Source organism: Sapajus apella, unplaced genomic scaffold, assembly GCF_009761245.1.
Source record: "Sapajus apella isolate SASKATOON/1434 unplaced genomic scaffold, GSC_monkey_1.0 scaffold67, whole genome shotgun sequence".
Lineage (NCBI taxonomy): Eukaryota > Metazoa > Chordata > Mammalia > Primates > Cebidae > Sapajus > Sapajus apella.
This window is the reverse complement of record NW_022437007.1, coordinates 5,782,042-5,800,761: the sequence shown is the minus strand read 5'-3', so window position 1 is coordinate 5,800,761 and position 18,720 is coordinate 5,782,042. Positions and strand designations below refer to the sequence as shown.

General features: G+C 36.2%; 1 protein-coding gene across 18 annotated transcripts in view; it reads left to right on the top strand.

Moving 5' to 3' along the window:
* The window catches only part of RAPGEF2 (Rap guanine nucleotide exchange factor 2), a 249,448-nt gene that overhangs the window by 166,479 nt on the left and 64,249 nt on the right, over positions 1 to 18,720 (top strand). Inside the window, exon 1 of one of the 18 annotated variants that reach the window (XM_032248548.1) lies at positions 5,720 to 6,685. The exons of 16 other annotated variants lie outside the window; for them this stretch is intronic. In XM_032248548.1, the coding sequence (XP_032104439.1) occupies positions 6,683 to 6,685 (3 nt within the window). In that variant the 5' untranslated portion in view covers positions 5,720 to 6,682. Of the gene's footprint in view, positions 1 to 5,719; positions 6,686 to 10,560; positions 14,310 to 18,720 lie in introns of those variants that run through there. One more of the 18 variants, XM_032248544.1, reaches the window with a different exon arrangement.

The following is an 18,720-nucleotide window of genomic DNA, read 5'->3' as shown; positions in this document are numbered from 1 at the left end:
ATAGTGAAAAAGCAGATTGCCTTGAGTTCCTTATCAGTAAAGATTTAGAATGATTCTGTAGTCACTGGGCCTATAGTGGCGGGGTTGGTGGGCATTGGGGGAAGTTCAGCAAAATTGAGCGATGAGTGAATTTATGTACCAGGTTTCCAGTGACTGGAATGTGAAGGATGAGATTAGCTTTTTCTTGATGACTAATTAATTTTATACTTGTTTTCTTAAAAGTATACTTTTGTTCATTTTAAATGGCAATTTGAAGGTGTGGATGCATAGGACTTCCTATTTCCTGTTGAAATTAATATCATGTGTTGAAATAGTCAGATGTCAAAATCATACTATTTTAGGATAACATTTACCTAAATATAAAAATAGCTTAAAACAGTTTTATATAGAAGAGGATACACTTTGAATAGCTAAAGTGATTTTCAGTGCGTTTTCATTTGTTTCAGTCATTTGGGCAGCAGTTTGGTCTGCGGCTCATCTGTTATAACAAAAGAAAGAAGTAAAATTTCAAATAGCTTAGCTAAAGAAAATATAAGCACAGGTGACAACATTTCTTCTCCCTCTGCACTGTATATAGTGAGCCTTTTATCACTAAAATATTTTAATGTGTTCATTTTAGTTGGGCATATTCCCAGATTTCTTTACCCTTCATTTTCCTTATTTCCCCTCTGAAAAAAATTAACGACCTGATATAAATAAGAATGTCTGCTGAACAACCTCACAAAAGTTCGTTAGTAGTGATATCAAATAAAAAGTTTTTTTTTTTTTCTAGAAAAAATATGGATAGCTTTAAATGTCTTTTAGCTGTTTCTCAGAGCAAGGCTAGTTAGGAAATACCTTTCAAAAGAAGAGGAAGATACAGATTTTTAGTTCTTAATAAAAGTGTCTTCAGTGTCAGCTAAGTAAAACGTTTGAAAATAACATTTTTGAGTATTGCTAAATGTGTGGCAAATTAGAAAAGTAAATCTACATTGATATTAAAAACATATAGGTTAAAATAAGTACATTTTAATATAAGAACAACCACTGACTAGTGCAGAAGAACACTGCAAAAAATGAACCATTAATGGAGAGAAAAAATTACAAAACATTTACATTACTGTTGTTCTTTTCTCATCTGAGCAGTTCCATTTTGTTTTGAAATTATATGTTCTGCTTATTTGCTCTGTAAGAAGAGAGTGTTAATAAGGAAACAACATTCTAAATGTTTTCTTGTGGGTTTTCTTCAGAGTTCTATAAAAGATTAGAAACTGTGGTTTGAAAATTTTGCATCTTGTTGGAGTAGGGTATATTTAAGTACTGGGTGAATGGACCAAAAAAATACATAGGAATGCACAGGCAGGAATGTCACATGTAATTGAGAAGTCCACAAAGAAGCAAGTAAGACTCAAATTGTGCCACAAGTAAGGGCAAGGCATATGCAAGATGGGAAGGAAAAAGGCAATGGGAGGAACTTTTGCAAAGCAGAAGGAACAAGCTAAACCATTGAATAAGAAAGGTTCATGTACAATCAAGGAGCAGTGAGTGGATCAACTTCTGAGATGTTGGAGCAGCTGGAGGAAAGCTGGGTTGATGAGAAGGCGTCAGGTTGCAGAAGCCTTTGAATGTCAAGTCAGGGAATTTTGGTTTCATCTGGGGATATATGTAATAATTAGAAAACCAGCCAGGCATGGTGGCTTATGCCTGTAGTCCCAGCACTTTGGAAGGCCAAGGCAGGCGGATCACGAGGTCAGGAGTTCAGGACCAGCCTGACCAACATGGTGAAACCCCATCTCTACTAAAAATACAAAAAAAAAAAAAAAATAGCCAGGTGCCGCACGCACCTATAATCCCAGCTACTCAGGAGACTGAGGCAGGTGAATTGCTTGAACCCAGGAGGCAGAGGTTGCAGTGAGCCACGATTGTGCCACTGCACTCCAGCCTGGGCGACAGAGCAAGATTCTGTCTGAAAAAAAACCAAACCATTAACCATTGAATATAATGAAATTATTTGGTGTGGCCACGGTACCACTATAGTGTTAATTAATGTTCACGAATATGGTCTTTTAGGATGACTAGTAGAATTGAGCTGTCTCTATTAAGCAGATGGAAGGATCAAGAATTCCTTGATGTTATTTTCCTTTAAAATTTGACTGTATATATGTTTCAGTGAAAATGTCACTGCTTGACTCACCTTAATGAGCCAGTACTTCGTTTTCATTGATTGTAAGATGGATCTTGATTTCAAAGATGTTAAAATGAAATAAACTTTTAGAATCAATGAAATGTGATATTATCTATTAGCATATTTAATATTTTTGTTTAGTATATTAAATACTAACATCTGTGTATTACATTAATAGTAATGTGCAGATAGTAAAACCTTGCCAGGTTCCAGTGAATCTGTATTCACTTGTTAAAGAAAATTCAGTGTCACTATTCACTTGTCTTGATTATTTGATTGTGAATAAGACTTGTCCCCTATCTTATAGTTGCTCACAGAATGATAGTAGGAGGTGAGGGACCTGCTGACATGTACACCCACAGTTGTGTATGGGGCTGACTGAGGAGTGTGTGGGGCAAGTGGGGGCCCACCAGGTGGATGTGTGTGAACATGGGGAATAAAGGCATTGCTGGCAGATGGAGTTTTGGAGATTTCTGAGCTGCACATCAGAGTCATCTGGAAGTCCTGGAACACAGAGTTTGAAGAAACTCAGGATGTAATAGGGTTGAAGATGACCTGTTTCCACATTGGTTTAAATACTCTACTCTTGTAATTTATGTGATGTTATCATTCCTACCCCTAAGGAACCTGAAAACTGAAATATATAGAAATAACTACTCGGGGTTCCACAGGAACTCTCGAAATTTAGCAGTGGGTGGAAGGAGGGAATCTGACTTAGAAGTGAAACTGATGCTGGTAACCCATCTATAAAAATAACCCAAGTTAGGAAATAGTTTGTACATGTGATTATGAAAATTGTAATCTGACCAGTTGTGACCTTTGTGAAGAAAGTTACGTAAAGAGAAGGGATTAGTAAGAGCTGTAGCATTGTGGTCAGAAAACTCCAGAAGCAGTAACTTGGATTTATAATCTGGCTTCACCACTCACTTGCTGTGTGGCCTTGTAACATGGAATCTTCATTTGTAAAATAGAGGTAATAGGGTTGTGTGAAGATTAAATGAGGTAAAAACCTATAAAGTGCTTAGACTAACACACAACGCATAATAAGTACAATTCTTACACTTTTTTAGGAAGTTTTTATCTGCACTATCCAGGAGGTAAGGAAAATTAAATCTGTTACACACGTGAGTCAGAGACACTGCACTTGATATTTTCCTTTTCCTTAGACGACTGTCCTTAAATTGGTTTGCCTTTTCTAACCCCTACGGTTCCATACCCAGCAGCAACCTTCTTTTAAATAGTTCATTATTAGAGTGAAAAAGCAACAGTAATGATGTCATCAGTTAAAATGGAAGGCTCCCTTTGTTCTAGGCAATGTTCAAAACTCTTCATTTATTATCTCATTGAATCCTCACAATAATCTAAGAGTGCTGCCTCCACATACTAAAGAAATCAGGGCATAGGGAGATAAAGTAACGTTCTCAAAGTCATAAGCTAATCCCTAGTGGAGACATTGGCAGATTTTTCTTGTATGTGCACACACAGATCTATTTGGGAAAGCTGCATGAAATACCTATCCTTTGCTCTTAATACATAGGTTAAAAGATGGAAAAATCCTTTTGTTTTCGATATGCCCTGTGGATTATAATTCTAATCAAAGTCCGCAGTTTATTCCTCCCTCAATATTTAGAGTTGATTTTCTTTCAAATAAGTTTCAAAGGGATTTCATATGTGCCATGTCATAACTGCAATCATCCCTGACATAAAATGTAGAGTAACTTTACCTTGATCCTGATGGAAATAAAAGCAGTGTATTTTATTCTTCCTGAGTCTTAGCCTGAATTGCAAGAACACAATTTTATTTTGAAGAATTATACTTTTTAACTCTTTATGTGCACATTTTCTTTCCTTTTCTTTCTTTCTTTCTTTTTTTTTTTGAGACAGAGTCTTACTCTGTCACCCGGCTGGAGTGCAGTGGTGTGATCTCTGCTCACTGCACCCTCATTCTCCTGGGTTCCCGGGATTCTTCTATCTCAGCCTCCTGAGTAGCTGGGACTACAGTGCGTGCTGCCATACCCAGCTGATTTTTATGGGGTGTTTTTGTTTGTTTTTTTGTTTTTTTTTTTGTTTTGTTTTGTTTTTTTGTTTGTTTGTTTTTTTGGTAGAGATGGGGTTTCACCATGTTGACCAGGCTGGTCTCTTTAACTCCTGAGCTCAAATGATTTGCCTACCTCGGCTTCCCAGAGTGCGGGAATTACAGGTGTGAGCCACTGCGCTGGCCTATATGCATGTTTTCTCTTGTTAATTTAATCTTTTAGGAGCAGGTCACCATGCTTATCTGAAATTTCCCATCCATGTGGTTCTCGAGAGGTCTTTCATGTTATCCTTTTTTAGACTTGGATTTAGAAAATAATTGTGCTTTGACTTAATATTTCGGTGATATGATTGCTCTCTTAATTTGTTTCTAGTTAGATAAGTCATTTTTAAGGAGCTAATTTTAGCATATAGCCAGATGAAGGAGTTTTCTCAGCCAGGCAGACTTAGCAGCGTTGTTTTAGCCATTTAAAATACTTATAAATAAATAATAATTAGGTTTATCTTTATTACAGTTTTGACTGTGAAATATAATTATACCTTTTAGAAAGCTGTATTAAAATATATTTTTACCTGGTCACAGCAGAGTACTCTGAAAGTCCACTAATTATGGATTCTTCTTTCTTGGTACTGCTAATGGCACTGTATTCAGTCACTCTCTATAGAGTGTAAGTCTGACGATGATGGCTGTAAGAGTAAGTAGGATAAGAGGACATCCTTCAAGGAGTTTGTGTCAAGTGCTGGCTTTATTAGCCACAGGTGTATCTATTACTCCTTTCTGTATATTGCTCTCTCCTTTAAGTGTCATCCAAAGCTGCTGTGGAAACGATATCGCCATCAATTGGTTTATAATGAAGTTAATGAGTGACTTTGAATTGTTAACCCTGAGCCTGTGAACAAACTGGATCTGTAATGAAGCATCATGGTGTGGCAAAACTTATTAACAGTACTCATTACATATTGTCTTCAAGCATTTTAATAAGCATATTTAAAACAGAATCATCTTAATTTTTTCAACTGTGGAAAATTACACAGCAAATAGGAAGGAACTATTCCAACCAGGTTTTTTTGTGTAGTAAAACAGTAAAATACTTTATTTACCAGAGACCTTAATTTGAGTCCTTGTTCTGATGTTAACTAGCTGTACAATGCTTAGACAAGTCATTTAACTTCTTAAAGTTACTCATTTCTCCCTTCAAAATAAAGATCATGATTGTAATACTGGTCTACCTTACAACATTGTTTTGAAAATTATTGGCTGGACGGGGTGGCTCACGCCTGTATTCCCAGCACTTTGGGAGGCTGAGGTGGGTTGATCACCTGAAGGTCAGGATTTCAAGACCAGCCTGGTCAACATGTTGAAACCCCATCTCTACTTAAAATGAAAAATTAGCCGGACATGGTGGTGAGCGCCTGTAATCCCAGCTACTCAGGAGTCTGAGGCAGGAGAATCACTTGAATCCAGATGGCGGAGGTTGCAGTGAGCTGAGATTGTGCCATTGCACTCCAGCCTGAGCAACAAAAGTAAAACTTTGTCTCAAAAGAAAAGGGGGGGAAAAAAAGAAAATTATTAATAGTTAAAATTGATTTACTAAGTGCTCTGTTTGTGATTTTCTTTAATCATCTAACAAAATTAGAAGCAAAGTGGGATTCTACTCCTCATTCTATACATGAAAACTTGAGGTTTACATAGGAAAACTATAAAAAGAGTTCATGACATTAGAATCTTTTTGCAAACTGTAAAGCCCGTGTGAATGCCAGTTATTGTTGTTAGATTATAATGCTCTAGAGTCATTCGTATGTGGGTTGGAACCCAACTCTTCTCTGTAGCTGCGTGACAGTAGGCAGATTGCCTCAATATTCAGAACCATTTTTCCTGATTTGTCAAGTGCTGTTAATGATGCATACTTCATAGGTTTTGCAGGAATTACATATCTGGCACATGGCCTGACACACAGTGGCATCTATGAATTTGACTCCTGCTTTTTCAGCTAGGATATTTTCCTTTTCTTGATTTTTAAGTAGAATGTTGATGGTGATTCAGAGATTTATTTTTCTTTATTTGATTTCAAGTTCACCGAACATGATTTTCCGTTGAACGTCTTAGATTAATTACGATTTGCTTTAAGATCCTTTATTAACTACTCTTTACACATTGGTACTGGTTTGCAGAATAGCTCATAAAAGATCATAATTTATATGAAAAATTTCTATTATTTTTTTCCCTAAGTACTTCAGTTTTTTCCCACTTATTAAGTGATTTTGTGCAAGTAGAGCTGCTTAGTAAGACCTGTCTTTGTAGTCATTTCGTGTGTGTGTTTGCAAGGAGGTATTTTTAGATAGTTTAGCTGAACGGCAATCTGACGTCTTTAGAGGAGACATCAGTTCATTATGTGGATACAAATTCTATGCTTTCGGCTTTTATACACCAAGTCTTAATTTAAATCTGTTTTTCTTACCTTTTCTAACGAAAGAGACTACATCATGGTATGTATTCTGTTTCTTCCTAAGGCTTGCCTTTCTAGTTAACCTTTGCTTAAGAAATGATCAAGGTAGAAATATCTTTATTTGCTCACATTAATATAGATTGTAGAAATATGGGATCTGGGGCTGTATTTAAATATGCCATTATGCATTATGCTATACAGTGTTTTTCTATTGCAATGTGATTCAGGGATTTAAAATAGTCATTATGGGGCTCATAAATGCTGCGTCTTTTTTTAAGAAGAAGAATGTAAAGGCCAGGATGTGGGAGTTCTGTACTTCTTATAACTGCACATACTGCTTTATCAGTTTAAAAAAAATGCTTTTTGCTTTGTGAAAGATAATTTAATGCTGAGTATGGAAGAGGAACATGGTTATTTGCTTTCTTATTGCTCTAAATACAGTGTTTATATGAAGTTATAATATTTTATCTGGTTCTCCTCATCCGTTTCAAAATACTGGGAAAAGAACCTCTTAAGGCTTAAGCAAATTTATGTTAGTTGTTTGTGACACTTACTATATCAAAAGAGTACCTTTGGTTAAAGATAAACTGATAAATATAGAAATAATTTTTTTTCTAATTTTACTACAGGTAATGTTGGGAAACTATATAGAAGTTTAAAAGATTTTTAAAAATTAATTTTCCAATATGTTTTTTATTTCTTTTCCAAAATGTAAAAGTTATATCTACTACATGTTGAAATGTCAAAGCTTGAGTGAAAACTTTTGTTATTGGTTCAGGTGTGTTATATGGATGGTGTGAAGCATCCAGGATTTAAAGCATGGTTTTTAGTTTTCAGTTTAGTTATTGATGATATGTGAATTCACTGGAATTTTAGAGATATTTTAATTATTACAATGGAATTTCTCATTTTATTTTATATTGTAAACATCAATCATTATCAGAGAGAAATGAATTATCTAATGCCAAAGAAAGACACATCTTAGAGCATCAGGTTAATAAAGGGCATCTCTATGAAGATGCGGAGATCTTTTATTCTTCAAGAAGAAAGCAAATAAGGTTTTCATATATGTGGAAGGATCAAACAAGACATTTTTATAGTATGAAAAACAGAAACAGGAAATCCTAAAGCCATGACATTTTTTTTAAAAACCCTTTCTTGTTCTTAAAAATTAGTAGTGTTATGTAACCATTTAAATATTTAGCTGAAGCCTGATATTAAGTGACTCAGATTTAGATGTGTCTTTACAGTGAAATTCAAGCAGTTCCCAGATTCTTAAGCCATGAGTTCATTCTCCAGCCCCCCTCCCCAAATTTGCATGCAGTAAAAACTGAGAATCTGTGCCAAAAGAGGTGTTAGCACTGAAATTCTTATATGCTAAATGTAACATTTGATTTTAGGCAATTTCACAGTGAAATTTTAATTTAAGAAAAGTGACCAATGTCAGGCTGAAGTGTCTTTAGTGAAAAGTAGTATAAAAGCTCTGAAATCTGTCTTCATTGGCTCTTCTTACTTCCTATCATACCCCACCAGTATAACAGTTGTTTTTTTAAAGTTTTCCCCAAATCAACTGAGAAAAGGACCTACCTTCGTCTAACATAGTAACACAGTAATGTACTAACTCTATCAACTCTACTCTTGTGTAAGCCAAGTATTTTCTTGCCTCAGCATTGACTTGCAGGGAGAAGCTTATATAAGCTTTTTCCTACACACATACCTCCAAGGAATCCTTCAGGAATTGTGAAATTGAGTAGCTAAAGAATTCTTCCTAGGGGATCATGGGGAAGTTAGGTTGGAAATACCTGTACTAAGAATGTAGTTAATTCCTACCTTTAATCCCCATGGGGAAACACGCAGACACGCAGGAGCACACCTGTGGTCCCAGCTACTTGGGAGACTGAAGTAGGAGGATCCTTTGAGCCCAGGAGGTTGAGACTGCCGACCTTTCATCCCCATGGGGAAACACACACACACACACACACACACACACACACACACACACGGAGGATCCTTTGAGCCCAGGAGGTGTACACACGCACACACACACGCAGAGGATCCTTTGAGCCCAGGAGGTGTACACACACACACACACACACACACACACACCCTTTGAGACCAGGAGGTTAAGATTGCGGTGAGCCATGTTTGCACTACTCCATTTCATTCTGGGTGACAGAGAGAGACCCTGTCTCAGAAAAGAAAAGAAACATACTCTTCTTGTGTTGACGGGAGATTTTTTTTCCCACTTGTATTACTTGTCTTTTTTTATGTTCCAGTTTTCCATGGTTGGTAGAATACATTAGAATAAACCTTGTTTAGTTATATGTGAAGGTATGCATATATCTAGTTTACATGATGCTATCTAGTTTATAAGCACCAGAGAATCATGATGTCAGATGCTGACCATCAAGTGAAGAAGACACATAAAAAATATCAAAGTTTATGTCTGATTTATTTGGTGTGTTTTGTTATTGATATCTAGGCTACCTTTTATTTTTTATTGATTATAATATGAGTTCTATGAATTACAATCTGATGGGAGGATTCTATCTCAGGAGGCAAGACTTTGATAAAACTGAAGGCATTAAAGAGCAGAATTTATTTACAAAGCTACATTAATTCAAATGACAAGTATCTAGCCAAGCTCATATTTCACCTGAACTTGTGTTAGGTTTCTGTGTTTGGAGGAAGCACTAGGTATTTCTCAAATTCCTTAAGTGATTTATAAGCAAAAGTATAGATGTTTAAGCAAACTTTACTTTAAAATATGAATGAATCCCCATTTTACATCCTGTGGGGCTACATGTATGTAACTATTTTAAGTAGTGGTTTAACTCAAAAGGAAGAAAAATCTTGAGACCTTTTATCTCTTGTTACCCCATCTGTTTATTGATTTCAATAAAGAATCACTGTCTCATCACAGTATAGATAAAAATATTCCCTCCCTCATCATCGTCATCTTGATCATCATTATTGTACTTGTATGTGTTAACTTGTAAGCACTCAATGAGCAGGTAAAAAGTTTTGCCCCCAAAATGAGACATTAATTGGTTGATTATAATTCTAAAAAAAATTAAGCCTCTATATACTTAATTCCCCACTAGATATTTTGATGTGGATGTTGTCATTTCATATTTGACATGGCTAAAATACAACTCCTAACTGTTCCCCGCAATTACCAGCCAACCATGCATCAACAAACTATTAGAGTCTCCAGTTTTCCTCGTCTGAGATCACTGGGGTTGCCATGTATGCACATACTGAAACCCCAAATCTACAACTTATCTTTGGTTCCTCAGGCTGCTCAAACCTCCATATCCTTCAGGAAGTCTTATTTCTTCTACCTGCCTAACCGTGAATTGATGTTCTTCCCTCTATCTCCATTATTACCACCCCGGTCCAAGCTATCATCATCTTACTTGTATAGTTCCTAGTGTTGTACTCTTCCAAATACCTAATAGTACTAGTACTATTCCTAGTATTCCCCTTGTCGTCTGCCTCCTTTTCCATGCTATTCTTCACATTTATAAAACATAAATCATACTTACAAACTATAAATTGGAGTGTTGTCATTTATGTGCTTTTAAAACTCTTCAGTAGCTCTCTATTGTACTTGGAATAGAATCTATACTCCCTGTAGAACTATGCATGAACTGGCCCCACGTGTTGTTCTTACCTCTTACTGGACTTCTCTCCATCTTATCCACTCTGCTTCTGTTGCTTTGATCCTCCTTTTGTACGTTGAACAGACTAAGCCATGGAGCCTTTCCAGTAATTGTGTCTTTTGCCCAGAATTTTATCTGTGATCGTTGCCTGTCTGGCTCCAGGACTCTCAGATCTTAGCTATGGAAGGTTTTCCTGGCAGGCCAGTTGAAAGTAGCCCCTCAGGCATTATATTTTGAGTTTTTGTTTGTTGTTGTTGTTTATGTTATTACTGCTTGATTATTATATCTTCCCCACTGGAATGCAAACTTCATGAGAACATGGACCTCATCTGTTCAGTTCGTCACTGTATCTGTAATGTCTTAGGATGTGTTTAACATAAAAAAGCCATTTGATAAAATAATTACGGAATGTGTAAGAAGAGAATTAATAAGTACAAAAATGTAGGTATAGGCAAACATGTCAAGCTCAGAATTAGTAGATAATTGTTTCACCTTGGGAGGATTTTTTTTCTCTTGTTACTAGATTAAACTTAGATAAAATTGAATTTGGATATACAGACCAGAGGCAGTAAGTAGCCAGTAAACATCAGTCACTGAGTATCCACATTAGCAATCTTAATGACAAGTTTGGATTAACACTGTTAATTATCACTATTGTTATGTCATGTTATGCTTTAATATTTAACATTTTAATATGGAAATCAATGTTGTTTACCCAAGCAGCAGAAAAATTTTGACATAAGCTTCTTAGGAATTTTAGATGATATGGAATTTTAGAAACACTATTTAGGAAGAATATCAATATGGATTATTTTGAAGATTAAACTGTCTTTGAAGGCCTTGAGTATAATTCATTGCCAAAAACCAAGTGAAGCTACTTGCATGTCTCCTTAAGTGATAGGACTTGACTATAAAGCATTTTGAAAGTTATATGCTTCTCTAAGAGCAATCATATTTTAATGTACGTATATCATGGAATTGAAGTAAAAATATGTTAATTTTTGTTTACTCACATAATAAATTGTTAATAAAGAATTCCAAGTTATGTGGGGGTTTGTTTTTAAAATTAATGATACAGTTTACATTGTGGAAAATTTGGAAACTATTCAAATTAATATTTTTCTATGATATAAAAGCAAAATCTAAATTCTGGTTTTAGCAGTGGCATAGCTAATTCACCTCTCTTGATATCAGTTCCTACAGCTGTGAAATGAGAAGATTATACTAAATGAATTCTCAAGTCCTTCCAGGTCTATCATTGTGTGTTATACAAAAATTTGTATTTGCATAATGCTTTATATTACTAGAATTCTTTCACATCTGTTTTCCATTTGTTCTCAACTATTTTGTTAGGTAGGCAGGACAGACGTTGTTATGTCTGCTCTACACTTGTGAGTAAATTGAACTAAAAGAATTAGAATTATTTTCTTGAGTTACATAGTCATCTTGGAACTAGCCATGTATTCTTTCTATAATTTCATATTATAATCTTTCACCTCCTGATGCCAATTCCCTGTTATGTTAAGTACTTAGTCAAAGTAAGTATCTATATTTCATAAATTACCACTGTAATTTACGAATTTTTAAAATCTGACCTTGGCAATTTGGTTATCCACCCGGATAATTTGTAAGAAGCCAGTGCTAAAGTATTGTAACTATTTGTGATATATACCTCATCATCTTTATGGTGCTTGAAGCATAATCAAATTTTTACTTTTTAAAAAAATTGAATAGCTGAATACAGAGGCTCCTCTAAAGTACCTTCAGGTTTTGAAAGGCCATTTTTAAGTATGTTGTAGTTTAGATGGTATTCCTCACTGCATTTTAACTTGTCTTCCTACTTCCATTCTAACCCCTTACAACCCATTTTCCCCACCCCCTGCCAGAATGATCTTATAAGACATAACTGGGTCTTGTTAACTTCCTGTTTAAAAAACCCAGTGACTTCTCATTGTACTTAGAAAGCCTACTTTTGGGTAGGCTTAGTCCCTACTGTTCTGAACCCATTTGTACCACTCAGCCTTTCTCACTCCGTACCTTCCAGTGCATGAACTCTCCTCAGAACAAATTCTGAGTGCAGGTTTTCTCCCTCAGCATTCTCAATCTTTACCTTCCAGTCACCTTGAAACTGTTTCTCAACCATTCCTAGGTTTATCCCACCTGAGGATCTTTATCCTTCATACCTCTTCTGTCTATAAAGCTTTTCCTTCTACATGTTTGTTTGGCTGGATATTTTGTATTTATTCACCACTCACTTCAGATATTACTTTCTCAGAGCATCTTCTCAGATCGCCCAGGCTGAAATAGTAGCCTCTCCATTCCCAGCCATCATCATTTATTATATGCCTCTCTTTTGGTATTGTCTGTACAGTACTTACCAATAGCTGAAATCATTTTAAAAGTATTTTTATTGTTACATATTCCTCCTTTCCTCTTCCCCACTCAAGCCCCTCCTCTCTTAAAGAGTGTAAATTCCAGGGAGCAGGGATTTTGCTAATCCTAGTCATTGCCGTATCACTAGTTCCTGTAACAATGACTAGCTTGTTGCAGGGTGTCAGTAAATACTTGTTGGATAATTAAGTAGATGAATGAATCTTACGGTTCTGAGTAAGTTTATATATTCTTCATCTGCCAGGCTTCTTGTTGAGATCTATGATAGGAGTTAAAAATTTGTGAGTTCAGAAGTTTTGTCCTTGATTTTTTTGGTGCTAGCTTCCAGGAAATCTAAACTAAATTTATTGCATCAGTACAGTTGCTGTTCATTGTCTTTTTGTTTTATTCTGGTGATCCTACCTATAATCCTGGTGGAAGGGGGTGACTATAGAGCTGTTGAAGAAAAGAACATTGGGATCAAGCAGTCTCTGTTCAGTTTCTCTCAGCCTCAGTATCTTCTGCTCTAAACTAGGGTTAACAGTTCAATGATTTGCTTATTAAATACTTACTATACCTTAGGCACTATGTGAGAAGCTGGGAAAAGAGGATGAAAAAGACACACCTAGAGAAGGCACTGGATTATTAAGTAATCAGCTACTGTAAAGGGATTTAAGTTCTGTGACAAGCAACATTCTGGATATCACAAGAACATCTTAGAAGAATTTCTGACTTCAGAAGGAGGGTTCAGAGAATTAGCCAGGCCAGGGGTGAGAGTGTTCTTCGCGGAAGAGGGAACAATGAAAACCCAGGAGGAGATACAGAGTGTCTCTCTGTATTTAAAGTAACCAGAAATAGATTTATATATTTAGTACAGAGACTGAGGGGAAGAGCAGTAAGTGAGAGAAGATCAAAAGGAGAAGACAGTGGGGCGCAGTGGTTAGGAATGTAACTTTTTCCACAGGGAAAGAGAAGCCACTAAAAGATATTAGGCAGGGGAGTGACAGGATCAGGTGTGTATTTTCCTATCATGTTTTAAAAGTTTACTCTGGCTGCAGCATGAAGAGGTTGTTACAAGAAGCAAGATAGTAAAGTGGTAGTACAGTAGCACCAGAGTGAAGTGGGTTAGTATTTGCAAATCCCCTCTCAGAATGCTGTCACACATGGTAGGAACTTGGTTAATTTTATAAGTTCTGGTTTTTCTTAAGGTGATTTGAGGCTATGTAACTTCAAGGTTATGGAAGTTAAACTCTTTGTGTCTAAAGAAATTTTCAAAGTATTCGTGCTTTTGTGTATGTGCATGCATGTGCACTAATGACACCACAGATTGTATTTAACTAGTCATAAGATTCTCTAAATGGATTTTAATGAATGCTATTCTTCCTGGAGTTAAACCTAGGATTATAAATCAATATGCATACACGTATACACTTAACGGAAAAGTTTAGAGAAAGTACCTGAAGTTGAGGAAAGTAAACTGTAATAGAATATTAAAAGTTTGTATTAATTTAGGAAGAATGTACTTTCCAAGAGAGTTTCTCGATTGATGTAAATAAATCATGGCAGATGACTGAGAAGGTCATGAAAAATGCTCGAGCATTGGCAGAAGTGAGGGGGTCTCTTTTTGAGGTAATGTATGCTTGACAATTTCATAGTAATTCAGACTCTTCATTTAATGGCATGTGTCTAAGGTTTACAAAAAAGAAAAAAAGGAAAGATAAAGGAAAAGAGAAAAATTTATTAGACTTCATGCAGTTTATGAGTATGTATTCCTGCTCGCCCTGGGCAGTGAGTAATACACCACAAATGTTCAGTCAGTTCTTGCATAGTGCCCTCCAGACAGCCAAAGCAGTGAAATTATCTGGCATACCAGGGTTGACACATCAAGCCTTTGAAAATAAATGTGAAATTAAATATCTTATCATTGAAGTCCTTGGAAATAAATGCTAACATGGATATCTTTGTCACCGAAGTAAAAGGAAAAATTGATAGAGTAGACACATACCACAAATATCTAGTGTTTTTGTTAGCAACTTAAGAAGGGTAACATATGATTACTTTTTGACTTAAAGGTTATTGTCTAGCTCAGTTGTAATACTCATCACTAGAAAAAGAGCACCTGTGGTGGTGATTGCATGAAATCTAGAAATGAATTTTTAGAGGTTGGATCTGAGATGTCATTTAAAATCAAAGTAATTGCTTGTGTGCGTGTGAATATATACATCTGTGTGTATGAGGAATGGGTGGAGATTATTATTTTTATTATTTTTTGAGACAGGCTCTCGCTCTGCCCTCCAGGCTGGAGTGCGGTAGTGCAGTCGCAGCTCACTGAACCTCTAGGTTCAAGCAATCCTCCCACTTCAGCCTCCTTGTAGCTGGCATTATATATGTGTGCCATCACACCCGGCTAATTCTTGTATTTCTTGTAGAAACAGGGTTTTGCCATGTTGCCCAGGCTGGTCTCAAATCCCTGGCTGGACACAAGCTGTCCTCCCGCCTCAACCTCCCAAAGTGCTGGGATTACAGGCACGGGCCACCACGCCTGACCAGACAATTTGCTTATCAAATACTTACTATACCTTGGGCACTATTTGAGAAGCCACACAGTACATAAAGTTCTTCAGTTTATAAAGTTATATAACCAGTGTATCCATAAATGATAACTTAGAATAGATGGAGCTTCACAGTTTTGAGTCACTCTCCATTGCATATATATCAAGACAAGATTTAGTGCTGTTGTTTTTTGATGTCCTCTTGACATAAGTTGTAATGAATGTCGTTTTCTGTTAAAGTTATGTGGAATTACTGTTAATGTTTTCTTTTTCTTTTCTCAAAGTAATCCATATGTATATTTAAAACTTTAGAAAATGTAGATAAGCAGAAACAAATTTTAATTGGCCATAATCCTACTCTGCAGTTACAGCTATTGTTAACATTTTCTTTATGCCCTTCCTTAGTCTTTATTTTGCATATGTGTGTAGAATTGTTTATTGTTAAAGTGAGGGAAATCTTTTTTTTTTTTTTGAGATGGAGTTTCGCTCTTGTTACCCAGGCTGGAGTGCAATGGTGCGATCTCGGCTCACCACAACCTCCGCCTCCTGGGTTCAGGCAGTTCTCCTGCCTCAGCCTCCTGAGTAGCTGGGATTACAGGCACGCACCACCATGCCCAGCTAATTTTTTGTAGTTTTAGTAGAGACAGGGTTTCACCATGTTGACCAGGATGGTCTCGATCTCTTGACCTCGTGATCCACCCGCCTCGGCCTCCCAAAGTGCTGGGATTACAGGCGTGAGCCACCGCGCCCAGCCGAGGGAAATCTTTTGTGCAACATTACCACCGTTGCTGTTATTTAAAATATGTTGAATTGTTGACTCATATATTGTGAGTGCCCAAAACCCTTTAGTGGCTTCCCATCTCATTCAGCGTAAAGTCCAAACTCTTTACCATAGCTCCCTACCTGATTTCACCCCTGAATCTCTCTCTGCCCCAATCCCTCTCTTTGTCAGAGCTTGTACTGACCTAGCTATTTGTAAAACATGTCCTTGCCACCCCTGCCTTGGGCTTTTGCTCTTACTACCCTTGTTCCTGAAGTGCCTGCTACTCCCATGTGTTTCTGCAGGGGTAAGGTCCTCATTCCATTTATATCTTTTACTCAGAGCAGGGGGACCTTTCAACCTCTATATCCTATATCCTACTTAATTTTCAGTTTACTACTATGTGATGTTATTTTTTTGACGGTCTTCCCCCAAATTCCTACCCACCGCCCCCCCCACCCCGCCCACAGACACACAAATGCTAGGATCTAAAGTCTGTGGAATCAGAGTTTTGAGTATATCCACGCTTCTTCCTACATAAAATCAAGTTTCCTTGATTTCTTTTCTTTCTTTTTTTTTTTTTAAAGACTACAGCATAAATTTCAAGAGAAATATTTATTCATAAGTGGTCAGCCTGTTCAATAAATTTTTTGAGTCATCAAAATCAAACAACCAAGTAGGTGGCTTCTAGATCTAATTTTTTATTTAAACTTTTAAGTAGCACTTTTAAAAACAAGTGATTTTCCGGAAAGCCTTATAGTTTCATTATAGAATATTTGTATCTTGAAATTTGAGGAGATATTAGTGCTCCTCAACTTAGAGGGCATTGAACAACTCTATTTCATTATTGTCTTTGGCTTATAAGATAGTGTAGTACTTTGTTGATTTTGTTTTTAAGTTACGTAAACAGCACAGGAATTTTTCATAGTATATTTAATGATTATATTCCTTTGGCTTAGTGATATGCTAGACTCATCTTGACTTTACACAAAGACAAATATGAAATATATTTAGCAATGTATTATATATTAATATATGAAAAATATGTCATATACAAAGTTTGTATGCTTATATACTTTGTATACATGTCTATTTGTTTCATGAAGATGATATAATTAAAATTATTCCTCTGGGAAATAAGTGAGCATAAAAAAATGAAAACAATTTTCTTTTCTTAATATCACCTTAGAGAGGTCATCCCTTGCTATCTAGTCACTGTTTATCACATCGGTTTCTTTTCATCTGTGCTGGATGCAGCACTTATCACTACTTGACAGTTTCTTGTTTATTCTTTGTTCCCATCTACTAGTTGTAGTAAGATGCTTGATAGCATGGGCTTTATATTACTTACTGCTGTATTTAGCAGACTTGGAATAGAGTCTAGCCTACTGGTTTTCAGTAAATATTGTATGAGTAGTTAATTGAAAAGTAAATGAACTCTCGTATTTATTTTATCTAAACTGCACACAGTCCCATGAAATGACAAGTCAGATGTTATCAGAGTCCTGCCTACTTCTTCGTAAGGAATTCAGAATTTCACTGTGGAAGATTTTTCACACGTAGATCGCAAAAGTGATTCTGGTATTTGTTTAAGATAATGCAAGCTGTTGTACCAAACAAAACAAAATATAATGGTTCAAACACAATAGACTTTTTAAAAAGTCTCTTTTTCATAAATCTGATGGTGTCCTTGATAATGGACACTACTATCCTTCTAGATAGTAGTTCAGGGTTCCAGGCCCTCTCCACTTTTTGGCTCAGTTGTTTTCAACCTTCAATGGAAAGCTTGCATTTTCTTCAACAGAGACTCAGTAATGGAAGGGGAAAGATGATGGAGAGTCTCCTGTGAAAGATTGTTATGAGTAAGATATAGAAGTGGGATAATCACTTCTAATTGTTCATACTCCAGTGGTTTGAACCCATTTATATTGGCACTTACGGAACCAGAAGGGAGCCTGGGAAGTGTAATCTAGTGATGCAGGCAGCAAGAGGGCACTGGTGAATAGCTAGCCAGTCTCAGCCATGCTACTGTATGTAGATCTGAGTACATTTGTGTTTGAGTGTAAGATAGCTTTTAAAACTTTAAAGAGTTCAAAATTAATTATGAGTTAATGTTTTTAATTCTGTGTGAGGCCTCCTTCCTAAACTCAACTGTTTATTTTGTTCGCAAAGAAGGCAGCTTTGAATCCTCCATGGATCCCATAGGAATCTTTTTTCTTTGACTATAAACACTCATTTTCCGAACTCCATACTCCATTGAGCATTTTTTCACTTGGGATAACTAAGTGCAGTCCCTTTGGAACTCATCGAAGTTGTCTAATTGGTTGTAGAAGTTGTCTTCTGATAGTACCAGCAAATGCCGCCTCCTCCAGGGATTGCGGCTTCCATAGCACCAGTCCCACCAGGCTCTGGAAAACAAGAGACTGAGAACTCAAGTTTTAGTAATTGTAGGCTGTTACCAGTATTTCATATTATTAGTATTACAGTGTAGATGGTATGATTGTCCTGATTTGCTTATACTTCATAAACATAGATTCTGGAACCTGCTATCAAGGGTTTTGGACAAGCCACTTGAGCTCTTTGAACTTCCGTTTCTTTCTTTTCTTTTCTTTTCTTTTCTTTTCTTTTCTTTTCTTTTCTTTTCTTTTCTTTTCTTTTCTTTTCTTCTTTCTTTCTTTCTTTCTTTCTTTCTTTCTTTCTTTCTTTCTTTCTTCTTTTCTTTTCTTTT